Source organism: Linepithema humile, chromosome 2 (assembly GCF_040581485.1).
Source record: "Linepithema humile isolate Giens D197 chromosome 2, Lhum_UNIL_v1.0, whole genome shotgun sequence".
Taxonomy (NCBI): Eukaryota; Metazoa; Arthropoda; class Insecta; order Hymenoptera; family Formicidae; genus Linepithema; species Linepithema humile.
In genome coordinates, this window is record NC_090129.1 from 18,365,011 (window position 1) to 18,391,951 (window position 26,941).

Here is a 26,941-nt window from a genome sequence, read left to right on the forward strand (position 1 = left end):
CTGAATGTTTTTATATTTTTGAAAGCGAATGAATTTTGCTTTATTTGAGTTGAATACTTAAAAGAGTAGTCAGACAAGTTTTTCACACGAAGATCGAGAAATTGAAAACGAACGAAGCTCGATTTTCATTGACAAGAATTTACAGCACGTGGAAACCGCGATTTATCGCGACGGAACGGAATCGAAAGATATTGTTGTAGTTTCTGCTTCCTGCGCAATATCAACATTCCGGGTAAGACATTTCTCACCATTCCGCAATACTTTACGTTGGTGATATAAATATCCTGACAGACTAAAAGTTATCGCGTCGACTTGTGAGACGACGTTAGATTCTTGAAAAAAAGAAAGTCGATTCTCTCATTGCATTTTTATGCAAAGCACAATCGCTTTTATAAAATGAAGTTACTGCATAGTTACAATTATTTTCAATTTTTAATTAACTATAAATTATTTATTAGTAATTTTCAGGGGCTCAATTTGCAGTTTTATAATAATATATTTTGATATATCGTCAAGTGCGATGTGATTATGTTATTATGTATTTATCTCAGCGCAATTGTTACCCAAAGCATCACGCTCATCCATACAGTGCCAAATAATGAACTAGCAATCAGTAGCGGGCGTGAGAGAAAGCTTATTACAGTTTAATCGCGGATATGCGGTGATCTCGGTCGGCTTCATAGCGCGGTGAGAATTTACGTTGACGGAAAAACATGATTTACAAGCGCGTGCTATCGCAGCGCGTTATTGCGCTTTTTATCGGCCGCAGGACATCAAATTTCCAACATGCCGCCGTGATGTCTCCTCCGTTTACCGTGATGCGTTTTCTCTACCTCTGTGAAGTTGGCCCCCCATTTTTTAAAATTGAAAAAAATGATTAGAGTTCTGTACAGCCCCTCACGAGTTCTAACGATTCTTAAGGCTCGAAACGCTAAAATCAAAATTGAACGAGTTCTCGCTATTTTTCGTTTTCTAAGTCGAGAATTTCAAATTTAATTTACGTAGTATTTCGAGCGAAATTATTTTTGAAACTTATCTAGAGCTATAGAACTATTTGAAATCTACTCAGAACTATAAAAAAATTTGGATTTTTTACATAATGGGGGCGTCGTGAAGTTAGCCCCCCGATTTTTCAAATGGTGTTTTCTTTACTTTAAATGCCAGAACTCTTTCTAAAATGGTTTGAGAACTCTAGAACTCCTCGGGGGGGCATCCAGAATTCTAATCATTTTTTTCAATTTTGAAAAATGGGAGGCCAACTTCACAGAGGTGTTTTCTCTGTTCGTTTAAACGCGTTCTTGTTTTTGTCCGAAGCTTTTCCGCGACAGTTTCACGGCGGTGATTAATTTAGATTTGAGCGCTGAGGATTTTTATAATTGTTTAATATTTCTCTTTATAATCACAGAGTGTGAAATATTGCAACTCTTCACTTACTTTTAATTAACTTATTTAACTTCAATTTACATCGCATTCTATAATCCATGTACACATCTACAATTTTTTTCTATAAAACTTTTTATTTGTTTATAGCTGATTAATAAAATTTTAATAAAATTTTAATAAAATTGCTGCAAGAATAGGATATTCATCATAATCATAAGATATTTACAAGTGAATCACTAAACAAATTATTAATGCAAAAACCATTTAACATTAAACATTATACGATTTTAACAAATAGGTTAACCGCACAAAGCTAGATTTTTAAACTAGTTAAACTAGTTTATTAAAGAACTTTATAAAAATATAATATAAAACTAAATATAAAATATAAAAATAAATCTATAAATAAATTGCGCGTAAATTGTAACAAAACGCTTGCAATTAAAATTTTATTGAGGAAATTTAAAACTTTTGCTTATATTCGATGATTCAATAACGTGATTTCTATTTCATTGTAATTTGATCATTTTGGATTCTCGTAATGCTAATAATATTACCACTACTTGCGGAGAATTCAAGAATTGCAAAATTGAATCTTGTCGGATTTGTGCAAAGTTCTACTTGGATAATATTATAGGGCCGAGTTCATTATTGTTGTACCTGTTATAATAGATAATTCTGCAGTTGCATAAGCTGTTGAAATTGGGTCTTTACTCAATACAATTATTTATTCATTATTAAAATACGCACAAATTAAGTATAAAATAATTTATTTGGTGCTTTAATTTATTAAGTGTTTATAACTTAATATATATTTATAACTAAAATATATAATTTAATATATATTTATAACCAAAAGTGCTTATAACTTAATATATATTATAATCGTACATTATATAATAATTATAAAATTCTTTGGCAGGCATTTTATTTATTTATATCATTTTGCAGTTATACACGTACACATTCACACCAAATATTATTTATTTCATGCAAACCTTAAATCTATCGACCACGTGTAAGTAATATTGTTCCCGTCTAACGCTACACGTACATGCTGTATCGTATAAATTTCCAACAATAAAATTTTCATTCAATTTTATTCCAGTTCTTAGTTCGATGAGCATCGATTTGTTTATGCTTCGCGAGTCGCATCGCCGTCGCGCCGTCGTTATCGACATCGTCAACTTCCATTCATACGCTTCCTCGTTATAATTTCAATTCTGCGTGCTGAATGTTTCGCAGGCTACATGGTTAACGCGATTTGAGGAAAAAGCGCGATTTTTCAACGCTCGTACCTTTGGTGGTGCAAAATTAAAAACGCGCGTAGGCCTGTGATGAAGTAGCTTTAATAAATATGTAAAAAAAAAAAAATAATGTATCTTTCCGCAACGTCGTCAAACGCGGGATTTGTATCTCGGACAAGCTATTTCGTGTGTGAATCTTGTTATACTTTGTATAATATTTCGTACTTGCAATAATAAGTTTGTACGAGAATTGTAAGAGATTTAATTTTTTTCACTATTGTTTTTCTTTTCTTTTTCTTTTGCAAATTCTTGAATGTTGCAAAAATTGTATCTTATACACAATGTCTTAGAGTTACTGTAGATGCCTTTTGATTTTTGTTTACAAAAAACTCCATATAAAAGTCAAACGTAAGGGATAATCAGAAACAAATTTATATGATTTTGCATTCTCGAATATGCAATCAAATGTTGATATTTATAACTAATTAAATTCCTAAAATTTGTATAATTTGCAATAATTCCGACAAATTTATAGGGCTACGCATTCATTATGATCTCGTTACTATGAATGTTAATTAGTGTGTCTGCTGTTTGCACGGTTTATAACATATTTATCGTATAATGGTTGTTGCACGATAAACATTACGAATTTCTAGGATGGCACGTTGCATAAGTTTAAAGCTTTTATCAGGATAGGAAGGGTCGGAGAAATAATAGGGTGCGCAGTGTGCATGGTGCTTTATGCCGTGCAAACACCGCTTCCCGTTCTAATAGAACGCATTATGCATATGGGTTGGGCCCGACGTAACTGCTGACTTTATAGTCATTTGCGGTGGCTGCTTAAATAATCCGTGAGCTCTGCAGATGTTACCGATAAGATAACCGATCGATAAACCTCGCTCTAACGCGCCACCGTCATAAATTAATCAGGACTCATTGCACCACTCTATGAAGTTTTTGCACAACTTACATTCTTATGTCATAAAAAAAAACAACTTTGTATTAACCAAATTTTTGAATCGTAAATCATTGTTATGGAATTCACTGATTATCGCACGAGCATTATAATTGGAATCCAATTATATGCAAAATAGAGAGACAATCTGATCTCGACACAAATGGCATTGGAACATTTTATCTAATTATATTGCATAAATTATTACAGTGTAAAAAATAATGCAGCTTTGTAGATTAACATAATATGCGCAAATAATTGTCTTTTTTTTAACATGAAATTTGAGGAAAGCATTGGGAGTAATCCACACTTATTTTGTATTTTGTCCGAATTACGTGTACTGTACTCGGTACGACAATTTTGGAGCGAGAATTTCTCTCGAGACGGTAATTTTGCAAACAGCATGTCGTGCATAACTGTATACACAGTGACAAGTACCGACCCTTGGGGTTCTTCGCGTCTTGTTACAAAGATTTGTTCAACGTTTAAGACAATTTACCGAACTGCGTCTCCGAAAATCTCAGAAAACATATAATTCTCGTAAAGTAACCGCGCATTTCTTATGATTAATATTACCTAAAGTTTCATTTTATTTTATTTTTAAAAATATCGCATTCGAAATAGAAATAATTTCTGGTTGCATGGAACATTAAATTTGAGATTCTGTATAAAATATATCGACAAATTCTAATAAGATGGACGCTTCATAAATAATAGATTTGCATTCACTTCAATAAAAGCGTAACGTAATTTTATGTTATACAAAAAATATTTACGGAAGAATGCAGTATCACATTCTTAAAGTAATAATATACTTGTTTAATAACATAATTATAATATTGTAAAGTCTCTTTAAATGTTTCTTTACATCTTCAAAATTTAATAAAGCAAAGTAACGTTTTCTGCGAGCTGCATTTGTGAAAAATCTGGTCGCACAATTCGCGTTTATATCCAAGTTTTTTGGTAATTACGGCGTTTCCTTTATCTTTTATATACATATAAAAAGTTGCTACTGTAATAATACTACGCTTAATGAGATTGCGAGCATAGAATCAGCGCTTCGCGGCATGTATATGGTTGCGCAGTGCTTTTATATATCGCACACCCGCAAGAAAAGTGACACGAGTCGAAATTTTTTAAATTTTGTTTTATGTGCGGATTGTGTATTCTAAATACATCGGTCTTCAATCGGGAAAAGTGATAGAAAGTTGAATTCAAATACTTGCCGCGTGAGTTCACTATGTTTAATACTGCCGTAAATAATTAATTTTCAAGTTATTGTTTAACGAAGCACAGACGTGTGAATTTATCCGTGAAATTAATTTAATTTAATTTTAATTTTCCGTAAAATTAAGCTTTAGATGATTTATAATTTGCGACAGAATTTGAGATAAAAGCCAATTCATAATATTATTAATAAGAAACGTTATTATTAACGCAATTTCTTCTTTCTTCTCTCTTTGTTTTTTTTTATTCATGTCACTTTTCTTGCGTGTGTGCGATATTTTCTCCGTCGAGAAATTTAAGATGATTTATAATACGTATTATTTCATAAAAAATTCATAAAACAGCTTAACGCGGCTTTATTTAACTTTACAGAAAGTTTTTAACTTACGGAATTTTTAATATTATCAAAATATTTTCTCTTGGAAATATTAGAGAACTGCGAAAGAAGATAATGATCGATCAAATATTCTCTCATAAATTATCATTAAAGGATACATATTTAATGCTTAAATAAAATTTTATATAATACATGCGTATATATTTTATCATCGTATTACATATGCATGTTTAAGAATTGTCCCAGTGTATTCATTAAAATAATGTAATTTATTAACAAGTTTGTAACACATTTACCGTTGAACTATTAATTAGCGTTTGCGATTAAATATTAGAGCATCGAATTGAATATTTCATTGACGGTCAATGGACGACATGGCAATAGCCTGCACGGTGCAGATTACATTGCACATATTGCATTTTAATATGCATAACATCGCCAAAGTGCAGAATGTATTTCATATAACGTCCTGTTAGCACATACCACAAATTCAATAATAAATAAAGTGTCGGTGTGAGACGGCGCGCATCAGACGACATGTGCATCAAGACGATCGCGTTTAAACTAAAATCACTGCAGATTTGTCGTAAATAGAAGACTGTAAATCGAGTTAAAGATTTTTCAATGTTCGACAAAGCGTTGAAACGTGCGTCCTTTGTAGGATTCTCTCATTTAATTTACGTAAATTGTATCAAACGTTCAATGTAGCTACACTTCATTTCTTGTTGTTTGTGTTAACAAGTAGGCAATAATTATACAGACCATGCTGGAACTTCTGTGATTAATTTTGAGACAGAAAGGCAAATACTTTTTATTTGTTATGCTTTTTTTATTTGGTTTCAATGATTAATTGCTTAATTTCTTAGTTTAATTGAACGTTGCATTTATCGTGCTTTTTGTTTATATCACAAATTACACTAAAATTTATTTTATAGCTTTAGAAGCTTTTGAATTACAATATTAAATGCTGGAGAAGATTGAATAACAAAGTTAAATTTGTGAAGTGGAAATAAATATAATAAATTAAAATTTTATTTTACTATTAATTATGAAAATCGAAAAGATTATTTTAAGCAAAAATTAAAATTAAAATTGATAAAAATATTAACTGAGGAACTTTTAATAGGGAATTTATAATATTAAAAGTATTAAATATGGGGAAATTTTTAAATAATATGGAGAATTTATAATTTTTTTTATATATTTATAACTTTCTGATGAAAAATCGATAAGCGATCGATTTACGCGCCTTAAGCAATCTTAAAATCTCGCCGATCTTATTAGTCGCGTCAATTCTACCATGATTCTAAGATTGCGAACAGACGCAAGACGGCGGAAAAGCCCGACTTCATGCATTTGTAAGTGCAATTTGCTCCTTAGAAATTACTTCGCGCTCGGGAAACTCGAATACCCGTCGATCGTCGATAGACGTTGAACGATTCTCTCGTGAAACGCCCGCGTTCCTTCGGTTTCTCCTGTCGATCGTGAAAATGGTTGGATGTAAAATGCAGGAACTCGATAATCGATAACTAGCTCATAGTTACTTTGAAAGTCCTTTCACGATCTTTGTGGGTGCTTGCTGAGAGTTCGCTTACTGAACAAGTCACCTCACCTCTGACAAATAATTAAACAATTTTTAATACATCTTTAACGAAACAGTTTTGAAACGTACAACAGTTTTTAGTTTATATACTCGTCACTGTACGCTATATTAAAAAGAATAAACAATTTCTTTAAAAACTGCAATAATTGTATATGAGTTTTGGTAATAAATTTTGAATGATTCAAATTTTGTTAAGTGATAGCTATTGGACAATTGGATATAGTATTTCGGATTACTTCGGTTGTTCTTGCAAAACGCCTGGTAATAACACAAGAAGAATATTCGCAGATCAGTGCGATTTCTCTCTGTTTTTTTTTTTTTTTTTTTTTTTTTTTTCTTTTTTTTTCTTTTTTTAGTTGAGAAATTGGAAACTCGAATAATCGTCCATCGTTTGCAGACATCGCGGCGATTTCGACGCGGAATGCCGCGCGTTCCTACGCTTCGTCGTTTTCCGCGCTCGCAGTTTCCTGGCCGTGAAATGAAGCGAAATCGATATTGAAGCACGCCCGTGCGCGAATTGTCGTAAGATAAGAGCCGTTATGAAGACAAACTGCCGATAGCAGAAAACAGAAAGCTAGCTGATTTGAATCGATTCTGAAGAGAGTTGCAATTTTGTTAATTTTCGTATTTTACAGAAAACTGATGTTACATGATTTTCAAAATGATCATTTTATACCTACAACCTTAAATATTTCTTGAATATAGAAAAATTATTACAAGAAATTTAATGGTCTTAAAAAAATTAAACTCTAAATGTCAAGTGCTAAAATAATTCAGAACATTATTTGTTATTTGTGTGGTTTATATAAATTATTTTTATGATCGAAAATTATTCTAAATTTTTATTTTAATGCTAACACGTATTCTCTGCTCGCGTAATACAATAAGTTTGTAACTTTTCTTACACTTATAATAATCATAATTCTGCTATCTTATTTAATTTGATGCCAATTGTGCGTAGCAGGATATTAATTTCTTTTGTTTTGCGACAATTTTCAAACTCTATTGAATAAAATCGCGCGACAGCATTCCGCTGGATAAAAGTAAAACCTTCTAGCGGCACAAAAGCACGCCATAGAATTTTGCTCACGCGCTGGATTTCATATTCGATTTCGGCGGCTTTGCAAGCGACGTGGCGTAATAACGATAAGTGTTTCCGTGGCGTGAAAACGCACTCACTCGCGTTTCGAAGACCAAAGAGGGGCGGGAGAAAGAGGGGTGGACGGCGAGGTAGGAAAAAAGGGGGGTAAAAAGTAGTTCGTGTGCACGATAGGCCGCCTCGTGGCGACAAATCGATCTCCACTCGACAATTAAAGTCACCCATCCCCGCCAAGTTGGCGTGCGCCTCAATGCGATCATAATCTACACCGTGATTGACCCTCGTGATCGGAGCTGCACGCGGCCACCTTCTTTTCATTCTCACTCGTCATTTCCCTCTATAAAAAGAAACTACTGCGTTTAATTCAATCGAAAAGGCAAATGGCTGAAGAAGATATACTACATTTATGCCACTTTAATTATTCACAATATTAGGAGACAAAATATGTCTTAAAAAAAAGTTGAATTACTTTAAAGAAGCTTGGATTATTGGTTTGAATTTATAATCGTCACGAAAATATTAACAAAACTTTGAAAATTGCAAAGAAAATATATACATAGATAAATTCGCCAATTTTGAAATTGTTTATTTAGATATCTAATACACTTTTTCGCACCCCTTTTTCCTTTTCCTTCTCGGAATTTTCCGATAGCGGGAAAAGATACGCGAAATTAGAACCGGTGAGGGAAGAGACGTTGCTTTGGCTTCTTACAACTTGGCGGGAAGGAAAAGAGGTTGTTGGAGACGCGCTCGATTGGATAATACATCCGGGGATACAAATGGACGAAGAGATGCCGCGCTGCTTCGGATTCCCATATCGCTATCGAGAAGTCGTTGAACAGAGAAAGGGGCAAGCGGAAGGAGGAATTGGGCGAGTGGATAGGCACTTTTGTAAGTTAGTTTCGTTCTGTGGAGGTGTTTTTAAAAGTTTGGAAGCCGGCGCGCAACTCTTGTCCTTTTTTTTCTGAGAGCGAGTCGTTCGACGATGCGCGATTTTTCTACCGATCGATAGTCGAACAACTCTCGAGATGTCTTGACTTTTTATTATGTTTTGAGAGAAAGATTATGACTATCAAGAATTTTAATAGAATTAATGCAAAAAAGTTTATTCAAACGTAAAATAAGAGAAATAAAATTTGGAATATAATGTTCCTTAGAATGATTAAAATTTCTATGTTTAATATTCATAAAAACATTGAAGATTTACAATTTTTATATTTATGAAATATAATATACATATATTAATGTTGATTCAAATTTATTAAATTATTTGAAAGATTATTAAAGAGATAACAAATTAATAGGAAAAGTATGTATTAGGTACATTAAATTAAAATTGTTTATTAATGTTCAATTATAATTACATGGCATCTAGAAATATATAAAAGTAATACAAGAGTCAATTGCATAGCGTTTAATATTACGTATTGTCATGATTGATTTAAAAAAAGCAATATAATACTTTAATTCACGCACATTTTGTTAAAAATTTGTTGAAATAAAACAGTTTAATTCCTATACTGTAAAAATGTGAAATGCAACTACAAATCACGCAACATATATCGCACAAGAATCTTGTTATAAACTTTTTGCTGACTTTTTACGTCAATCTACGCCGGTAGTAATTATTCTTCTGGTATCGCAAATAAACGCAGCTTAAAAAAGAGAAATTTCCTGCAACCGGGTGTTGAGAAACCGCAAAGTCCCATAGTGATTTATCGTTACCAGACGTTGTTCTTCTGCGATGAGTTGTGAATATAAAAGCTCGAGATATCGATAGCGTACACGTATATTGATACGTGCGTGTATGCATCCATACGCAGGCATATGCATACTACACATGTCTCGCTTGCCATTCCGCTAACTTACGAGTCCGCTTTTTTGATTTCCCTTGGCGGAGTTTTCATGCATTTTTCAGACGCGATTCGCACCGACCAGCGAACGCGCGTTTATTGAAACTGCCCGCTGGGTTTCCTTTTTTTGTTTTAAATTTTCCTCGATCTCAGCCATGCTTCTCTTTCATAAAAAGTAGACTGTCGGATAATTTCTGAAAATATCGAATTATTGAAGGCTTTTCTCGTTTTTCCGACTTCTTTTGATAAACTTTAAAACACAAATCACTTTTCATATTTAATTAACAAAAATTTTTATAAATTTAATAATCTTTATGCATCTTTATATTTGGATTAGCTTTAAGGCATTGTAAACGATAATTTGTGAAAAAATATTTATTTAAAGATATATCAAATTAAGAATAAATTAAATACAATTTTTAAAAATTTTAATTTTTTTAATAATGCTTTTCTTAAGGAGATATATATTCTTCATAATTTAATCAGAAAAGGATCTTGTGTGCTGGATATGGTTGATTTTACATTTGAATACTAGATTCGTAAGCCACATGGCTTATGTCTCTACAGATTATTAATCACGTTCTATTCTCGCCGAGATCTAATTATTCATAACCTGTGAATTATTACCGTATCGACAAATTATTGAAATGTTAATTACGTCCGCTATTTGTAGGCTGTAAATTTGTAATTCTCAAGGCTGAGAAGGATTTCAATCTTATAAGCCGATTTATATTGAGCTTGCCGATGTGCGCGCTTCGTTTTATTTATGTATACTTTGCGCACTGCCTCTTTCGTTTAATTGCCTACACAGAATACCATTCTGAAAACACTTCGATCCAATTAACACACGCTCTCGAGAATCTGTCGCGCTCACGCTCGAGTGCACGACACTTCTTGTTATCGGCAACTGCATTAACTGCAACGCCGTCGATGCGCGGCCGCAAGGGTTATGCAATTTACGGCGTTTACGCGTGCCCGCTTGGCCATAATCGCACGATCGAAATTGTGGTCTACGGACGTGAGCAATCGCATGATGCAGTTGAGCGACAATGTGTGATTAATGATCCACTTGTCGGGGAAAAAATGAGCATGAAAGTGTAAGCAGAAGAATGAATAATTATATTTTCTTTAATTCTTTAATTAAAACTTTAATTAAATTATAATAAAACAATTTTATTTTTAGCATATAGTTTATAAAAACAGAGAAAGTCATTTTTCTAATTAACAAAATTTAAAACTTAGTATTAAGTATGTAAAATAAAACTAATGTTTACACAAACATAAAAAAAACAGCACATTGTAATATTTAAATAAGTTAATAGATATTAAAAAATCTAACAATTAGTGTAATGCTATAGTGATTTAATTTACTCTTTTTGAGTAAAAATTTTGATAAAATTTTATGTGAACTAAATTATTATAATATTACGCTTAGGTTCTTTTATATAATACCTATCTATTAACTTATTTAAATATTACAATGTGCTGTTTGTCTTATGTTTCTTTAAACATTAGTTTTATTTTACACACTCAATAACCAAATTTTGAATTTTGCTAATTTATTTTGCAAGAAAATCGATGCGATAATTGACAATAATCGATTATGCAAAATGGTTACAATACAAAATTAAGAATTTGTAGAGTTTTTTGTCACACAACAATGGACAATTCGTTAATATTGCAGCTGTGTATAAAATGGGTGAGGGTACTCAATTAATGCATCCGGTACATATCACCGGTTTTCGAATTGTGGCGAGAGAATAAAAACTCTATACGGTGAAATTATTCTGCCGTGCGATATCAGTTTGATATTCAGCGCTTATAAAAAAAAATGTAAAATATTTTTCGCACCTCGCAATCCGGTGCATATATTGTTCACAGAATTTGCCTTTATTTTCTATTGATAGAATTTTCTGCGACAACATTTTTTTACAAAATTAATGAAGTTTTATTATAATTAATGAATTTATATATTAAAAAAATTTTTTCGAGAAATTTTGACTTGTTTCCAAATTACTTGAGGAGAGTTTACTTTAGTCTTTCTAAAGTATTTCTTTTATTTTCCCAAAATTAATTATTGTTTATATAGAAGAAAATTTAAAATTAAATCAATTATTAACGAAAAAGAAAATAAAAATTGTTACACAAAATACACCTAAATAAATTCTTTAAAATAAATTAAACAATTACAGAAATTTATAAAGCAATCTGAGGTAATCAGAGGAAAAGTTTTGAAAGAGAATGCTTTCGTAATTAATTAATTAATCAAATTAACGGAGCGACTAATGAAGCTGCAGTGTCGCCATTTGCACGATATTCGCTTCAAAGTCAGCGGGAGCTGATCGGGATGGAATATTTTTATCTCTATTATTTTCGATCTGCGTGGGAGAATTAAATCGTGCTGCCGTCGTGTATTGATGCATTTTTACGACGTAATCCTGATTTATATCGATGCACTGGCGGACCGATGATCGCAAGGCTTTATTGAAATTAAACGGAACTTCATTCAACGGGTGCGAAATTTTCGATACGGGACAAAATTGTGTCATCGGACTTTATTTCAGCAAATGCCCATCATATACAAGCGAATGGCTATCGTATTTCGCGGATTATCATACTGCTAGCCGTTGCATTATCCGCGAATCAGCTACTTCGCAATCCGGAATTATTTCCAAATTATCCAGCCAGCGTTATCGTTCATCGCGAGCATTAATAACTGAGCAACAACGAGAACGTAAACGAGCGGTCGGATCGCTTGCAGCATCGAGACACGGGAATCGATTATGCATCTCCGTTCAGTGTTTGCGTACGTTGATTCACATTCGCATAATCTCGATCTTGAAACTGGTTGCTGTATTCCAGCCGCTGTACAAATAGATTATTTAGATTTGCATCGCTTAATTTTAAACAATTATCGCTTATTCAGGTTAAATGATTTCTTCATGTGATATTTTACACGCAGGATTGTTAAGATTTATGATTTGACGTTATAAGCCAACGTAACTTTTAGAAGCAATAACTAGATATGCATATTTTTTTTTTTTACAATCTATACAAACGTTAAAAATGAGACGTATATGTGCGTTATATAATTTCCATGCAATACCATGCTCTGTAATACTGTTATGAGATGTGGCAATGCAATATGGTCTTTTATGAACAAAGATGCGATTTTGAACCGACCTCGCAACTACATCGTTGCAATATGCCAAAAATTGCGCTGTGCAAACCTATCTTTAGTCGCAAGCGATCATTGCGGATGAACGAGTGAGTCTCACTTTGTAGCGCAATCCGGATTTATAACGGCGAAAACACCCGCTTTTATCGAGTGCTCGCGGCCTTCGTCGAAATTAAACGACCGTTTCGCGCCCACCTGACCTCCTTTCGATCGTCCCACCGTGTACATAGTTACTTTATGTGAACGTATTTCATCGGTGTGGAACATTTTAATCGCTTTCGCAGTTCGAGAGACCCGCGGAATCCTGTCAAAATTCTGTTCTGGAGAAATGGCTTGAAATTACGATTTATTGTGTCGGAGAATTTATTCTTTTGATACTCGTTATAAATTTATCTGTCATACAGTTTAAAAATCGAACAAATCAGTTGAAATATTTATACATAAATTAGAATTGAAAATAAATATATGATAAACATTAGTATTGTATAAATATACATGTGAGAAAACGTTTAGGTGATATATACATATACATGGGATAATATGTATAATACATTAAGACAATACATAACTTTACATAAATTGTACGACACTTATACAATTGATTAATTATTGATTACATTATCAATCTTAAAATTATTAATACATGTTTAATAATAGCTTCGACGTCAATGATCAAAAATAGTATTTATTGCTTCTTTTTTAATTTTAGCTTGTAAACAATTAAAAGTAAACAAAATTTTATAAATAAGTTTGAAGAGTGTGAATAAAGCTATTTTGTTTTTTAATTAATTTTAAATCATCTTCGACGTCATTATTTTTTTGCATCTTTCTATTTTCAAGATCTAATTTTACGAAGTAATATTAGAAAAATTATTTATTATCCTGTTGTGATTAAAATGATTTGAATAGATCAAGAATATATAGATGAAAACAGCGGCACTGCATCTGTGACACGCTGTATAATTTGCGTATTCGGCATCACCAATGTTCATTGTACATTCGCTATTTTAATTTAAATCGACGCATGTTTCGTGACGCGAACACTCGCGGGTTAATCGCGTACGAACGAGCGAACTGCACAGGGAAAATCCGTAGCAAATCCCGGACGAGTGCAATTCGTGCATCGGCGGCAATCCTCGCGCAAGCTGCAGGTAGCGCGAGGACGATTGTTCGCGCCGTTGCACGTCCCCAAAACGATAACATCTCATGATCTGTCGAACGGATGAACAGGACGTGGGATGCGCGAATTCCGCGTCGGACCGATAATTGAAAATCAGTGTCCCATATATCGATTCACCGGATTGTCGGACCTCTAAACTGAACTTGCCCCTTTATCTCTTCCCGATTATTTGTGCATGGGTTCAAGTTTTTGATATTTAATATGTTCTTACTATTAATTTCATAAAATCGCGAACAGGAAAATTGTACATGTATTATAACAAAATTAGTTATAATTAATAAAAATATAATTAGTTGTATATATTTTTTTTAAACATTTGTTAAAAATAAAAAATTATATAGTCTAATATAAGTCTTCAACAAATCATTTTTAGGATAGAATTTTATTATCTAAAAACAATAGACATGTTTACAATAGAAATTTACTTAAGAAATCTGCGATCTGAATGTCATAGCGGCAGTATGCTTTGTATTAAATTTATCTCATTTAGTTATCGCTCATTTTTTTTTTATATATATATATACACCGTCGAGAAGGGTAATTTTTCGTGTTATAATCGGTGTAATCCTCGTATCCGAGTCAGCCGGTCGGATATGAATGTTAAGAGGATTTTCCGGATTTCGAGGATGCGATGCGCGACCGCGAAGGGGACGCCCAACAAATTATGCAACGCATGGCTGGCCGCGTGATAACGAGCAGTTAAAAAATCGCGACTTTTCCAAGCGCGAGATAAAGCAGGCCGCTTGTTGTGAAACATGTTTCATAATTAAATGACCGTTCCTGCGAATCAACGCGCTGTCACTGAATTGAAATTTCATGTGCACTTGGTCGATGTTACCAATGTGATTAGCTGTCAATTGGCTTTTATAATATAAATGATGAGAGAATATCTGAAAGAAAATATAGAAGTTGTATTTTGTCAAGAGTAAAACATGTTTATATATAAACATGAATTTTTATTTATTTTTAATTTATTTATAATTTATTTATTATTAGTCTGGCTGTTCAGTTCTTTGTGTGATAAAAGTGCATATTCATATTTCTATCAAATAATCCTATATTTACAATAAGATATGTTGGAAAGTAATTGTTGCGCCATTATAGAACACACTTGTCGCGAAAGTGAAAGCGCGGATTAATACACATAGAGCATGCAAACGCGACAATTATGTGTTTCGTATTGGCGCCAATTTGGCGCTAGCGCGGTAATAGTTCTCTCTCGTACGCGATGGTTCATTAGCCTAGGGACAAGGATCGTGCGGATATATATGTAAGTAAAATAGGATTACTTTTTTATGATACTAATTATCGTTTCTAAAGCGAAAGCTTAGGATCAAAGACCAGTTTTTTTGTATAGAGAGAGAGACACGCCTTGTGTATGTGTCGACACCTAACCTAACCTAACCACAAATTTTGCGATTTCTGCGCACCTTATAAAATCAAACTTCTTTTCGTTTATTAAAATATTGCGATAAAATCTGTTTTCTAACAAGATAACATTCTAAAAGCTCAAATTGTTCAATTTTTTGGTTTTGTACAAATACAAATTCTTACTATGAATATTGTGTCGTTCAAAACTTTGCTGAGTTGATCATAATTTACGGCGATTGAAAAGTACTATTTTATGATAATGTTCTCTGTTTTGCGAAAGTATTAAACATAAACGATCCCTTCTCTCAAATGTCAAAATAGAAGAGTGAAAGAGCGAAAGTGTAACATGATTCGAGCAATATCGGTCGCTTTAAGTTCACGAATAAAAAGGGTTAGAGAAAAAGCGAAGAGAGTGTGGGCGAAGTGGAGGAAGACAGGGAGACACGGAAACGAGAGACGGTACGGAAGTAACTGTTCGGACGGAAGTTCCAATTGCCGGCTGGATCTATATTTAATAAGACAGGAGAGTTATACTTTCTGCCGGGGCGGTCGGTCGCGGCGCACAGTTCGAGCGCGAAAGTTTCGCCGGAATTATCCTCCACTCCACCGGCACCGGCCTTCGTCCGCCATCGTCTGAGATAATTAAATATATCCGCGCACGAAAATGCTCAAATGGATTTTCCCCCGGACGGGGGCGGACGAGAGCCGCGATAAGGAATTTTCCCGTTCGGGAAACAGCGCTCTGCTACAGAAAAGTTTTCTTTCTCCTCTTTCGCCTCTTCCTCGTTATATCATTGGTGCCTCCCTTTCGTTTTGCTGATGATCTTGTCGTGTTAAAGCGGGCCCCGAGCTACGAGTCATGACGTTGCAAAGATTACAGAAACTGGGGAATGAAACGTAACAATTTCGACAATATTGTGAGCCGTTCATTGTGAGCCGTAACGGTATTTTAAAGTTTTTGCGGGATTAATTTAGGCACATTTACTCCTAATTGAAGACATTTTTTTTCTAGAGCAGCGAAAGCGTTAAATTTATAATATTATATCAATATCGTAATAAATAAAAGCTTTAGCAAATCGATAACGTAACACTTATTTAAAACACATTTCATACGTTGCGGTTTATTTTTGCACTTCTCAATAAAGAAAATAATATTTGCTTTTATTTGAATCGATTTAGATATACTTGGAAAATAACTTTTTATTAATATCGTTGCAATACATCCACGCGTTGCGCAGCTGCTTGCAGTGGCATGTATGTAAATCGAGAAACATTGCAGCACGCGTGTATAAGCATTTATTTTTAGAAAACATCGAGGCGCAAGCTGTGATTTTATTGTCTTTTAAGGCGCGATAGTCGGCGCGCAATGGTCTCGGTCGAAATTGTTGCAGGGTCCTCTCGAGCGGGGTGCCATTAAGTTTCATTTTTTTCTCTATCCTAATTGAGTTAGTCCCGCGCGAACTTCCACTTGGTGAAGTTAGCCGCGAACTATAATTATTATGCCGCATAGCGCGACACGGCTCGCGGCATTGCGACATCGAGGTCTCACGGGAATCCATTCGCTCTCATTTAATTCACGAAACGACAAGGCTTGATAAGAAAAAAGATTTTCTGTTTTCCTTTCCTCCGCGGCGTCCTTAAAATTCGGAAACATAAAACTCTTTTCAACATTCTATTAACACAAATCTTCTGCATTCTTACGACATTTATATATTTTAGATTAATTTAGGAAACAATAATACAAATTTTACTAGTCAACTAAAATTATTTCTTACTAAGCACTTATCAAAATTATATTTTATCATGAATAGTTAAAACATGCTTGATGATAACTCTTTTTAAAAATACTAGCATTTCTGTGTGTAAAAAAGTGACTGTAAAAAAGTGTTGAAATATTTAAATGTTAAAATATTGAAAAATTTTAAATATGTTGAGGTGGTTAAATAAATATAATAAATTTTATTTGTGCATATCCGATTACAAAGCTGCAGTTGACAATATAAGCAATATTGAATGAAAAGATAAAAAAAATTAAATTGCAAAAAGCATTCAAAGAACTAAGAGCCACAACTAGGTGTTTCTGCCAAAAATTGTCAAATTATAATTCAATTGTACGTTTCGGTCTGTATTAAATCTTCAACAAAATTCATAATTAAACGTGATACAGTAATCATCGGAATGATGTATGAAACATGTTGTTTGTTACAATATTTCAAAGTAAGCGTAATCATAAAATAAAAAAATAAAAAATAAACACAATAACGGAAAGTGCATAAAACATGTCAAAGTAAACGCATTTGCAAAATAAGAATTAAAATGCAATAAAAACGATTTTTCTTCCGCGTTGAAAATTAATACTTGTTAAATGATAAACTGTAATAATAAATAAAAAATCAGTCGAATAAATCAAGCGAATAAATTAATATAATAAAATAAAATAAAATAAAATAAAATTATACATATATAAGTAATGAGAAGCAAAAACGCTTTCCAAAAGATAAAACTACATCGACAAGTTCATCTCGTGTGTTTAAATAAGAAAGGACATAAACGAGCTAATTCCGTACTTCTAAGCATACAAGGATAAAAAAGGAAGGAATAAAGAAAAACAAAGGGAATTACAAGATGAGAAATAAATTGAGAACCGGATATGCATCAGAGAAAAGTTCCGTATCATTTTGTTTATTGAACGCATTTTAGCATTTAATGTGTACATTTCAGAGAGATAATTCTTTTACTATAAGAAAACTTTTCGTCCAAAATTTGAATATTTTACGAATCAAAATCATGATTTCAAAACTAACAAAAGTGATGGAAATAATTGATGAAAACATAAACCTTTTATTGATATCAGCCCGATGTTCATCAGCTCAGATTTTTAATTGTCTCTTAGTTTGCCCTTCATATGTGGCCTCACAATTTTTACAAGAAATCTTGTAAACTAGTTTGCTCTATATGCGGCCTCATATAATCTTTACAAGAAATCTTGTAAACCACATCACAATGAGACATAAAATCGAGATGGTCTTCACTGGTTTTTATGAACCTTCCAAGAGAATGGGCACTATAGAGAAAGCAATAGTATAATCATATTTCCCAACCAGTCTTGTAAACTTCTCTGAAACAGTTTAAACGTACGGAACGTACGAATCGTAAAAAACTTCTTTCTTTTCCACTCTGATGCTATATTTTTATTTTCGTGAAAGAGACACTTAAGCCTACTATTTATGATTTTAAAAATGAAGGCCGACGGGTAACCATTCAGAAGAACGTTGATAGTAAATTCTAAATTTTTCTAATGAAAGTGGGGATGAGAAATCGTTAAAGTTCTATCTATCAAACCATAAATAATGCCTCTTTTCTGAGACAACAGATGATGCGAGTGAAAAAATAAAAAATCTTACTTAATAAAACGAAAAAGGATTACAAACAGCTAAATGTTCATAAAAAATGTGAGCTTATTATCAAATATTTTTAACGGAATATTACGTAAGAAAACTTGGTTTACTATGAAAATTCTAACAGAGATATGAAATTGTAAATAAATAATAAATTATATAGTAGAATATTTGTATGGAGCATTTAAATTTTATGATTTAAATTTAACTATGAACATGGTTACGTGTTTATTATGTTCGATAATAATAACAAATCACTGATGCTATTTTTGATCAGCTTTTTTGTGCGCGCCGAAATATTCTGTTGGAAACAAAAAAGATAAAAATAATCGACGCAATTTTAAGCGCTGAGAGATTTCACTGCAAACAGAAAAAATCGGCTGGAAAGCGAATAAATTAAAAGCGGGAATGTGTTGCGCCAACTGGTGAAAATTGAAGTCGACATTTTTCGGCCGTCATTCATTCTTTAATCAATGAATTCCCTATTGGATTTTGCTGCCTCAGAATTTTATTTGCAATCACAGCTCGTCAAGCTCAATTATCTATTTCGGGTACTGAACGTTATAAATAATATTGCTCTGATATCTTGCTTCGAAGTAAAATTTAGTAAATTTACGATTTCCTGCATAATTATAAATAATTGATATTTCCAGAGTGCGTTAACTCTTATAAATCTAAACTGTATTAATGTATTCATAGGTTTCTACATTTATATTTTCTTTTGGAATTGATATTCATCTATATTCAGTGTGTGTTATCTCTTTCTCTTTTGCACTGTTCTCTATTTCTAGAAATACGTAATATATTAATTAATATTCTTAACTTTATAATCTCAGAGAGAGATTTTTACATTTTTTAAACTTTATAAACTTTTAAACCAAGTTTTCTTAAAAAGTTACATAATAATGTTACATAAATAATATTTATTATAAAGAATATATCTACAAATAAATTAAGATTATAACAGTTCTAAACTTAAATGATTTTTGTAGCAATATTATCACGTACTTTTCTCTCAAGCCTTGGAATCTTTGAGAACCTTGAAAGACTATTATTCCTCAAGATTGAAATGGAGCTGCTTAGCTTCCTTTCTTTAGCTACATATAAAGGTGACCCACTTATGGCATATAATTCCAACTTGCCGTTCTAGATTCGATATTTTTGAAAATGCGCCACCAGTGAGAAACATAATCTCGCACTTGACGCTTTCTCGTCCAACTATCGTGCATATTAAACCCTTTATTCCCACGAGTGGCTTGTATCGCCACATTGTACAGTCGTAATCCAATTTCTCGACATATCGAGATGCCCACTCCTACAGTAATACCGACATGATGGAAGGGCGCGGTGGACGAGGGGAATCGCGTAATTTGTAATCATGCGACGCATTATGATTCATCGCGATAAACCTACGTGTGCTCGCCTCACCTAACGTCGCAACATATTCGAATATCAACACGTCGACGTAATTGTGACCGATGGTCGCCCGATTTTCACAACGCCCCTACGCGATTCGGCCAGGTAAACAACGTTGCTCGCTCAACTCGGTCTTTCGAACACGCACACGATAAATATCGCCGGGATTATTTGGCAGCAATGATCAACGTGCCTCATGAAGGACCATAGATCATATAATCACGTAATGGACGTATTATCTGTCTCTCAGAGTGTGCGACTGAAGAATTTACGGCAGAAAAAATTTTCTAAAAAAGTCCTTAAACTATTCGGTACACGCAATTAGAATAAATTGTTATTAATATAGCATACACGCACATTAATCGTGATTTATAAGAATTTTTACTTTCAGTCACGGCTGTGTATTGTTTACGCTCTACCAATGTGTCGCAGGGATGATAAAAAAGACAAAGGGAAAAAAAATAGAAATAATTTTTCCATCTCGCTCCATTTTATTCAGACCCGGGAATCTCTCCTTTACAGGCGTTTGTTGCCCTCCTTTCGCGGATAATTATTCTTCGTTGCAACGCGCAGTTTTTTCTTCCTCCAAATCTTTTTGCAGCGTCTCGACCGCGGTTTTATAATCGTCTGTTGTTTTAGGCGAATGGGGGGTTCTTTATTCTTTCTCTCCCTCTTTCTCTCTCGCTCTTTCTTTTTTCTTCTCTCGGTCCTTCTCTGTCACTCTTCTTTCTCTTCTCCATCGTCTTTCGCGAAAGCACTTTCTCGCTTAACGACGGCGGGAAGAAAAATAAGTAGTGCCACTCATTTTTAATGCAGGACATAAAGCGCTGTGCATCTTGAGAGCAAGCGTGCGCGCGAAATCCACTCGCTAAATTGAATTTTAAAGGAACGTTCGGTTTAAAAACCGATTTGCAGCCGGAATACAATAGTTTTACCCTAAAAAGATTCGAAAGCGGAAGTATGCATTCGTGTGAACATGCAAGATGCAACTAAGGACGTTGCGTGTGCTGTTAGAACTTTCATTTCTGTTTTTTCAACAAAGATAAATTTTTAGATAGAGTAAAAGTTTAACATGCAATTGAATTTTCTTGCATATAAATAATACATAATGAATATGTTTGCGTGGTGATCAGAATATAGCAGTGTGGTAAAATAACTTCTTACATACATTACTTATAATATTTTATATTATTTATTTAAATAATCTTGCAGTTGTATAATGATATATAATATTGGTTATTCTAAAATTAATAATCAGTCGCATATCAAGTTCTGTAATAGTATTAAGTTTAATTCGGTAATAAAAGTTATCGAATAAATTTTACTGAATTAATTCGAAAATAAACAATTAAGAGAGCAATTAACTATATTTTCTCTTTCATCATTAGTTTAAGAAAGGAGTAATTTTTTATTGGTTTAATTTTAGAAATATTGGAAGTTAATATAAAATTCGCTGTGGAATTTTTGTTATCGAATAACTAAAATTAATTCTCATTAATTTATAATTTTCTGTATTGCCTTATTAAAACTCTTTACTATTTTGAAGACTGAAATAAATTTATATATTTTGGCTGACTTGAAAAATGTATATTCTCACGCCGATAAAATGAACGAGACATTGGAAGTTTACTGACTAACGAACTTTACTCAACGCAACCTCTCATCGTTATACTCTTCGAGTTTAATAGGTCGTTCATAGTTGTTTGCTTGTCTCTTGTCGTAACAGAGAGTTGCTCAGATTTTGCTCGATGAAAAAAAGAAATTGGGGGAGGGGGGGATGGAGAGGAGGCATATATGAAAAGATAGAATGGAATAAAACGGACACGGAAAAGAGTGAAAGAGAGACTGCAAAAACTGGAGCACGCGGATTTTTACGAGCCACTCGCGAAACGGAAGTCTATAAAAAAAGAGCGCGCACCGTTCCCTCCCCCCTGCCTGTACTGTAATTAATTACGAAACGTTTGGCGAGGGGCGGGGAATTGGAGGAGAATGGTCGGCGGCTACGAACGGTAATAAAAAATTCTTTATACGAGGCAGTCACCTCGTGGCCATACTCGCTCGGGCGCAGCACTGCGACAGCGGGATTTTTCCGATCGTCCTGCGTGAATAAGGGGAAAATTTATAGCGGCGGTGGTTAATTGCTATATAACGGCGACGTTAATGCGTTCAAATATAAGTGGAAAAGTAATGTTATTGTAATCGATTAAAAAGGAGAATTCCCGGCCATTTATATAAATGTTGGAACATCTGAATAGGAAATGTTAAAAAATTCACTAACAAGTACATACAATACGTATGCACATATTTTACATAATATATTCGTTATGGTCTTTATTTCATATTGCAACATTGTTTCATCGAATATAATTGAGTATGAAAAATCTTTTGTGCAATAGCATTTCGGAGACGAGGATTTAATTGTACGCGGGAATACTCGTGCGTTTACACAACTTACACTCTGGTCGAAGCAAATCCGCGGGAGATGCAAAATTTTGACAATCGGGAGCCATTTTGAAAGAGCCCGGTTCACAATGCTGTATTTCCTTGCACGGCGCCGAAATAGACGGATTTCCGCGATTGCGAGCACCGAATGAGACCTTTGACAGCGGCCATTTCTGAAAGTGCTCCTACATCTTTGAGGATTTCGCCGTCGCCGGGAGAGAGATGAAAGGATTCGTATTCCCGTTACGCTATTGCGCGATACATCAAACGCAAAACAAATTTGTGCGCGCACGGGGGGGGGGCACATTGTGATATCATAAGGTATCATAAGCGACGCTCGCGTGACCCCCTTTCTGCTTCGGCAACGGTGCTCTCGTCCGTTCATCTCGCAAGATGTAATCCCGCTAGCGACAACATTTCCGGTACACGCAGTAATGCGAAAAGACATTTCCACGGTGGCGACTCAATTCTACGACAGTATAGCTACTCTAGAGAAGGAAATACAATATTATTTGACGTTCGATATATTACTTTTGTCAGAAGAACTATTTTTCGGACAAAAATAACTGATCTTCCATAATAGTGCTTATAGTAAGAACAGTCGTTTCTTTATGATTTAATGTATTCATAATTTATTTGTGATTTAAAAATTTAAATGGTAAAAATTAAGAAATAGAATTTTTAATTACAATTTCTATAGTTTGTAGTAATGTCTTATCTTTCACAATTCAATTGAATAGCTTTTTTCGCAAAACTAAGCGTTAATTTTTTATTTTGATTTTAATTTATCTCTGTGATTTGAAGAATAATATCTGCAATATTTTTACATTACTGTCTTTCTAAATATTTTTTATGAATTTTACTGTTGCTTTGATGGTAATATATGTATTTGTATTAAAAACGATATTGCAGTAAAGAATGAATTGCAACTGCATATCCAATAGCAACCAAGTTAAGTAAAAAATACAGGGATTAATTAAGCCAAACTAATCACGGGAGAACGAATATCGTGTCGTAAACTGGCAAAATCAAAGGTCTTTGTGCTCTTTTATGTGTGACGCACGACTGATCTCATCGTTTGATTAACCAAAAAGCCCGTTTCATTTCGATGGAGTTTTATCGATGCATTAACGGCGACGCAATTTGCGCTCGGTACTCTCAGGTCCGACAATTTGCGAGTTTGTGGTCACGCAAAAAATCACATACTAAACAACTAATAAAATATGGCTATTGTAATTGGTTGCTATCAATTCCTATACACTCCAATAACCAGAATTGAGAATTGAAAAGATTTGTCATATATTACTAAAATTTCGACACTCGAAAATTTTTTATTTAAAATTTTCTATTATTTTTATATTTTACAATTATGTCATTTTCATACAAAGTTTAAAATTATTAATATTTTAACAGTAGTTATTTGTTTTATTCTCTAATTTACAAATTGAAAAAAAAACAACATTTTATGACAAAAACATTTTTACAATGTAAGCTAACACAAATTAAACCGATAAATTCTTTAAATTCTTTATTGTTCTTCAAATTTAAAGTTTTTAAATATCTCAATATTTAGGCAATATATGTTTCCATTTTTGTATTTATGATTTAAACATGCTTAGACAGAGTCTGTGGATTAATATTCTCTCAAATGATTGATCTGTAACAATTCTGTAATTCTGTAAACATTTTGTTGCTCCACTAATTTTATTACTGCATTATCCGGCAACCAGATTTGATAAAAATCGGCGTTTTATAAAAAATCAGACTAAACTGCGTTTGTCCTCATAAAAAAAATTTCAGTCACAATTTATTCGCGCTGATTTACGAGTCGGTACAGGCGCGTGCGCCCGTTTTATTCGCGTCCCTTCATTCTCATTCAAACTATCCGTGCGCGCCTAATGAAATATAATTTGTCGTCGCTGGAGAGTTTCACGTCGGCCGGTTATAAATAACGGAAACGCTTTATCGCGGGAATATTAAATCACTGCATACTCTCCCCCTTCCTTCTTCGCCCTGCCCCTCCATCTTTCGACCGGCGTTTTGTCGCACGATAATTTGCCGTAATAACGACGAATTTCCCGAATTTTTCGGCGCTGGTGGACCGATCTCAATGGAATTCCCCTTTCCTCTTCTTCTTTTCCCGCCGTCGTCGAGTTTTAATCGTGCTCGTCGCGCTGCGGCGCGAGAAAAATGTTAAAAGCGCATTCTTTATGTGCAGACTGGCGTTTTAATATGTACCGTGTCGATCCTGTTTCAGGATCCGGCATCAAGGTGCCGATGGCCATCCTGAATTGCCTCTACGCTCGCCAATTATGCTACGAGGATCCGTCGTGCAGTGCTATTTTGGAGATTATACCGAGAGTTTGCGGTCCAGAATTAGGTGAGTGAGTCACATGACTTCTTTTTCCAACAATTCACAGCAATTAATTAATTACCATTGCCAATAATTAATCGTTAATTAAATACGTCATTTACGCTTCGACGTTAACCATGCGTGGTTAATCGAGATTTTCAATATTGGTTTAAATCTGAATTAACAATAGTCGCATCAGTGATAATGGAGGCAATTGGTTATGTGTTATCATCTAATTACACATTAGATAGGTCAGAGATATAATTTTCACTTTTATATATTTTATCTGCACGAATATAAAGTACTTAATTCCACATTTATCAATCGAATTTCCACTGAATACTTATTGATTTTAAAAATATAATTTATAACGCACGTGCTAATAATAACGTGTGTTTGCGTAATAAATACATCTCACTTTTTAATCTGTCATATTACTCGTTCTCTATGTTGTACTATACTTTGCGATATATCGCAAGAATTTAATAAAACGTAAGTTAATAAGTCAGTCCGTAAAACAATAAAAAACGCGATTAAATGCGAAACCCAGTCGTCTTATAAAATAGAAACCGGGGAATTTGCTCTGCGCCGACATTGTTTTCTCTATTTTTATTTATACACACGATCCATTATTCATGCTTCGAACATGATGTTGGCTCTTGGAAAAATGAGATATAATTTGACGCGATCTGTTGTTACCAATAAGCTCTAAATAAAAGCTTCAATTTTCCCTAGCGATGTTTTAATTTTACGCGACACATTATTCATGCAGTCCTTGTAATAATCATGCGTCCCAATGGATCCACATGATTCGTAAAATCTCGTATTAGTCCATGTAAAATAAAAGGTGGTCCGCTAGCGCGACGGCACATTTGAAATTTTGCGATGCGAAGGCACCGCATTTCCATGAAATTTACATACGGATCTCGAAATCCCGCGAAATTTCTTATGGAAACGATGATGACATTAATGTTTGAATTTTGAATTGTGAGTGGAAGTGTCACGAAACTTCTGAAAGTGTCTTGCTAGCAATTTTTATACGTCGGCATTAATTTATCGAAATTGGTTGCGAATTTGAAATTTGTCTTATTTCACAAATATTTCATATATCAATTTGATTGAATGTCAGTTTATAAATATATTCGATGATGATATAATATTTATAAAATAACTGAATTTTACCTGTAACATGTCGAATTCCATATTTTCGATTCGATATAATTCCATTATCTTTTATGTAATTTTGACTATTCTCGTGTTTCCCATTTGCGGAGTTCGCAACGTGACTTTTCCCTCGCAATGATTATGAATCATAATGGATGCCGCTTCTCATATCAGACATTGACAAATAAAAGGTGTAGCTCGTCGTGCGGTTCTTGAAATAGAAGTAAAAGCCTCGATAGGTTTTCCTAGCTAAAAGCTTTCCGAAAGCAGTGCCATTTGTTTTACTTTCACCCGGACGATTACATGATAGATTATTCACGTAACTCCCTGGTATCAGAAAGCAGCGCGGGAGCCACGGCATAAATCACAATGGACGGTGTCTTTGTTTTAAAAAGCCGCGTGCGCGCGCTCCCACTATGTCGAACGAAATAAAATATATAACGGCGCTCGTGTGCTCTCGACTTTGCTCGAAGGCGGACTGCTTTTTAATGCAACACACGCTATTTTGCATTTTGCACGTCGACAACGTTCGCAAGAGCTCCGGGCGCGTTTCTTACGAAGCAACAACGACGTGCCGTTTCCGATTAAGAGATGAAAGGAAATAACATTTTGTGAACGTAACATTATTATTTAAATGCATTTTTTATTGATTATATAATGATCTAAAATGCTAAGTTGATTTCCGAGCATTTATCCAGTAATTTGATATCATTTATATATAATTTTCAGTTGCGA

At 33.7% G+C, this 26,941-nt stretch overlaps 1 protein-coding gene across 12 annotated transcripts in view; it reads left to right on the forward strand.

Annotated features, from left to right (window-relative positions):
* Nucleotides 1-26,941, forward strand: part of Gfrl (Glial cell line-derived neurotrophic family receptor-like) — a 342,717-nt gene that overhangs the window by 169,069 nt on the left and 146,707 nt on the right. For 11 of the 12 annotated variants that reach the window (XM_067349567.1, XM_067349568.1, XM_067349570.1 and 8 more), the window contains one exon: nt 24,947-25,069. In XM_067349567.1, coding sequence (XP_067205668.1) covers nt 24,967-25,069 — 103 coding nt within the window. In that variant the 5' untranslated portion in view covers nt 24,947-24,966. Of the gene's footprint in view, nt 1-14,372; nt 15,333-24,946; nt 25,070-26,941 lie in introns of those variants that run through there. The other variant, XM_067349575.1, reaches the window with a different exon arrangement.